The sequence below is a fragment of the Vicia villosa genome, linkage group LG5, assembly GCF_029867415.1.
Source record: "Vicia villosa cultivar HV-30 ecotype Madison, WI linkage group LG5, Vvil1.0, whole genome shotgun sequence".
Classification (NCBI taxonomy): domain Eukaryota; kingdom Viridiplantae; phylum Streptophyta; class Magnoliopsida; order Fabales; family Fabaceae; genus Vicia; species Vicia villosa.
In genome coordinates, this window is record NC_081184.1 from 98,706,908 (window position 1) to 98,710,021 (window position 3,114).

The following is a 3,114-nucleotide window of genomic DNA, read 5'->3' on the forward strand; positions in this document are numbered from 1 at the left end:
GTCTGTTTCTTTTTAGCCGTCCAAATATGTTGGAATTCAGTGAAACATATATAAAGTTTATGGCATACGACATATAGTGGTTGGTTAGTTAACCTTACTTTTATGAAGATGACGTGAACGTCATATAAGCATCAAAATTATTTGTATTTGTATTATTAATTGGTGAAAATTTCAGCAACATTCGCAACTCACTGGCTACCAAGTCAACGTATATAAATTAGTAGCGTTATTACATTTTGTCAGAATCCACTTGGTTGTGATCAGATTTTTAATTTACATATATTTTATAAGATCTGTGTTGTGACGTATTACACCTGAATCTTTATTTAGTTCCCAATTGCCACTACCGCATATGACAGAATATTCAATGTCTAATTATCATATATGACAACTCAATGTATCTTACTAATTTATATTTAAAGTAATGATTCACTTCAAAGAGAAAATACACCAAACCTATATAGGATTTTCAACGGTGTAAAACATTACACCAATATTATTTCCTTTTAGAACTTTCTCTTTTGTTGAAAAAAGAAAACTTAACTTATTCAAACAGACAAATCCATTAACCCTTACAACTTAAACAAGTGGATTGAACAGCTAGCTAGTGGTTAGGAGTTGTATTTGGGGGTGTTACTGCAGAAGCCACACGCTTTCCTCTCTCAGATCGACTATTCTCTGCAAACCTAAGACTTGGTTGATGCAACCCTTTCTGTACTTCATCCTCATTCCATTCTGAAGTGTAATAGTGTTCTTCATTTATCTCTTTTGATGCTGGAAACAACATTCCACCCCACTGTGGAAAATGAACAAGAGTCACTGGAAGTGTACATGCTACAATCATTACACCCATTAAGGAAAGACCCGTTGATGTCGAAAATTTCGAGCTTGAAAAAAATATCAACTGTGTTAATCCAGAACCAAAGTTCCCACCTGCACCAGTTAAACCTGATATAATACCCAAAGATCTTCTCGAAATGAAAGGAATGATTCCAAATGTTGCACCACATGCCGCTTGTGCTCCTACTGAGAACAGAATCATGGACAGTACTGCAATTGGAAGCGTGTTGGCTCTACCTAACCATATGCAGAAAACTCCTCCAAGAGTTTGGAGAATCCATAACGTCCATAGTCTTCCTCGCATGCCGAATAATCTCGCTGCAAGATCGGATGCATATCCTCCGAAAGGACGAGCAACTAGGTTCGCCATTCCGAAGGATGCAGCAATGATTCCAGCTGTGTGTAGGTTTAGGTTAAATCTGTCATAGAAATACTCAGCAATGACATTATCAGTGGTTAATTCAACTCCCATTGAGTAACCATAAAGCAGCGCAAATATCCATGTCCTGTAATTTGTTATAGCATACCATAACACCTGAAAACAAAAAATCCAAAACAAAATTAATTAATTACTTTCAAATTTTACTAGAATTGTTCAAATTAAGGAAGTAATTATAACTAACCTTAGTGAACTTGTCTTTAGCAACATTACCCTTCTTCTGTAAAGCACCAAGGTTACCATCAGGTAAATCTTGGCCTAATGTTAAAACCATAATACCCATGATAACATGCAACCAACCAGGGATAAAAAAGGCAATTCTCCAAGCAGTAAAAGGAGTAGCACCGCCTCTTCTAATCAATTCATAAACCAAAGGCATAATAAGTTGAGTGGCACCACCACCCATATTACCCCAACCAGCAGCAGTACCATTCACAAGACCAATTATCTTACTATTAAACATTGTACTCATCCAATATTGACATGAAACAAATGTTGCCAATGAAAAACCAATCATAAACCTAACTGCTATATAACCAGCAGCATCTTCAACAAATGACATGCAAAACACTGTTGGTGCAGTTAGCATAATAAGAAAAGCACAACCGTAACGTGGACCTAGTAGGTCACAAACTGCACCCATTGCCAGCCTTGAGAAAATACTACCTGAAACGGAAGCGACCCCAGCGTTACCAACATCTGCTTTCGTGAGGTTAAGGTTGTCGCGGATGATGGGGACTAATGGCGCTGCAGCGAATGTGGAGACGAAACAAGTGAAGAAAGAAATCCATGATAAATGGAAGGTTCTCATGTGTGGATTAGCTAGTGAAAAGAGTTTGAAAACTTTGGCTTTGTGTTCGGAATCAACTGGTAATGCAAAGTTGGCAGTGGTGTCAGTTGGAACCATTGGGGAAGCAACGGATGAAAGGAAGGTTTGTTCTCTTCCAGTAACTCCATGCATGGAACTTCCAGGTGATCCTTCAATATCAGACATTGTTGAGTAATGAATGAATGAGTGATAGTTATGGAAGTGATGAATGAATTGGTTTGGTTGTGAAGAATGAAGAAAGGAGTGTGTTGTATTTATAGTATGGAAGAAAAGCGTTGACAATGTAACTAAGAGCCAATTGAGTTCCCAATGGTTAATTAAACAAAACATGATTAATTAACATAATCTATTTCGCCGCTTCTTCTGACTAAGGGAAAGAGCTCATGGTATATCCCAAAGGTTCATGTTGGTGATATCATCAATTGTGATAGAGATTCTTAATTACTTGAATGTACTCAAATAATATTTATATGTACGATTATTCAGCGCTTTGCCTCTAATTAGAAGGATCTGTCTTTAAACCAATTTTATAAGATCCAAATTTTCCACTAAACCAAATTTTCACTTGTTTTTATTTTCACCTCTTTATTTGATTCACGTTAACGTGTTTGACTCTGATTTTTCATCTATCAATATACTATTTTCATTTTGTATTCTATGTCATATTTTCTCAAAGTGATGTACAATAGAAAAAACAAATCATTGATGTTTTTAACTCTTAGTTCTAATCTATCACAATATTTAGAAATATTAATAATTGTCAAATGTAATAAATAATAGTAATGAAAATAAAGTCTTCCAATTTAAAACCTTTATTTTTAAACATTTATTTTACATCTTATTTTATTTTTATGTCTCTCTTCATATCACATCAAGAACTTATCACATTTGTCAATTTTATCTCTTTCATTGGATTGGTCATGGTTTGGAGTTGTCTTTTGGAGATTTTGTTGGTTTCTTCGCTTCTTGTGGTAAAGTGAAGAGTCTAAACAAGAGGACTATTGCG

At 35.4% G+C, this 3,114-nt stretch overlaps 1 protein-coding gene across 1 annotated transcript; it reads right to left on the reverse strand.

Annotated features, from left to right (window-relative positions):
• Positions 1–355: 355 nt before the first annotated feature.
• LOC131606918 (high-affinity nitrate transporter 2.1-like) lies at positions 356–2,317 on the reverse strand. Its single transcript, XM_058879007.1, has 2 exons — positions 1,464–2,317; positions 356–1,375 (listed from the first exon to the last, which is right to left on the reverse strand). The coding sequence occupies exons 1-2, from the start codon at positions 2,271–2,273 to the stop codon at positions 605–607; spliced, it is 1,581 nt and encodes a 526-aa protein (XP_058734990.1). The 5' UTR covers positions 2,274–2,317; the 3' UTR covers positions 356–604.
• Between the last annotated feature and the right edge of the window lie 797 nt (positions 2,318–3,114).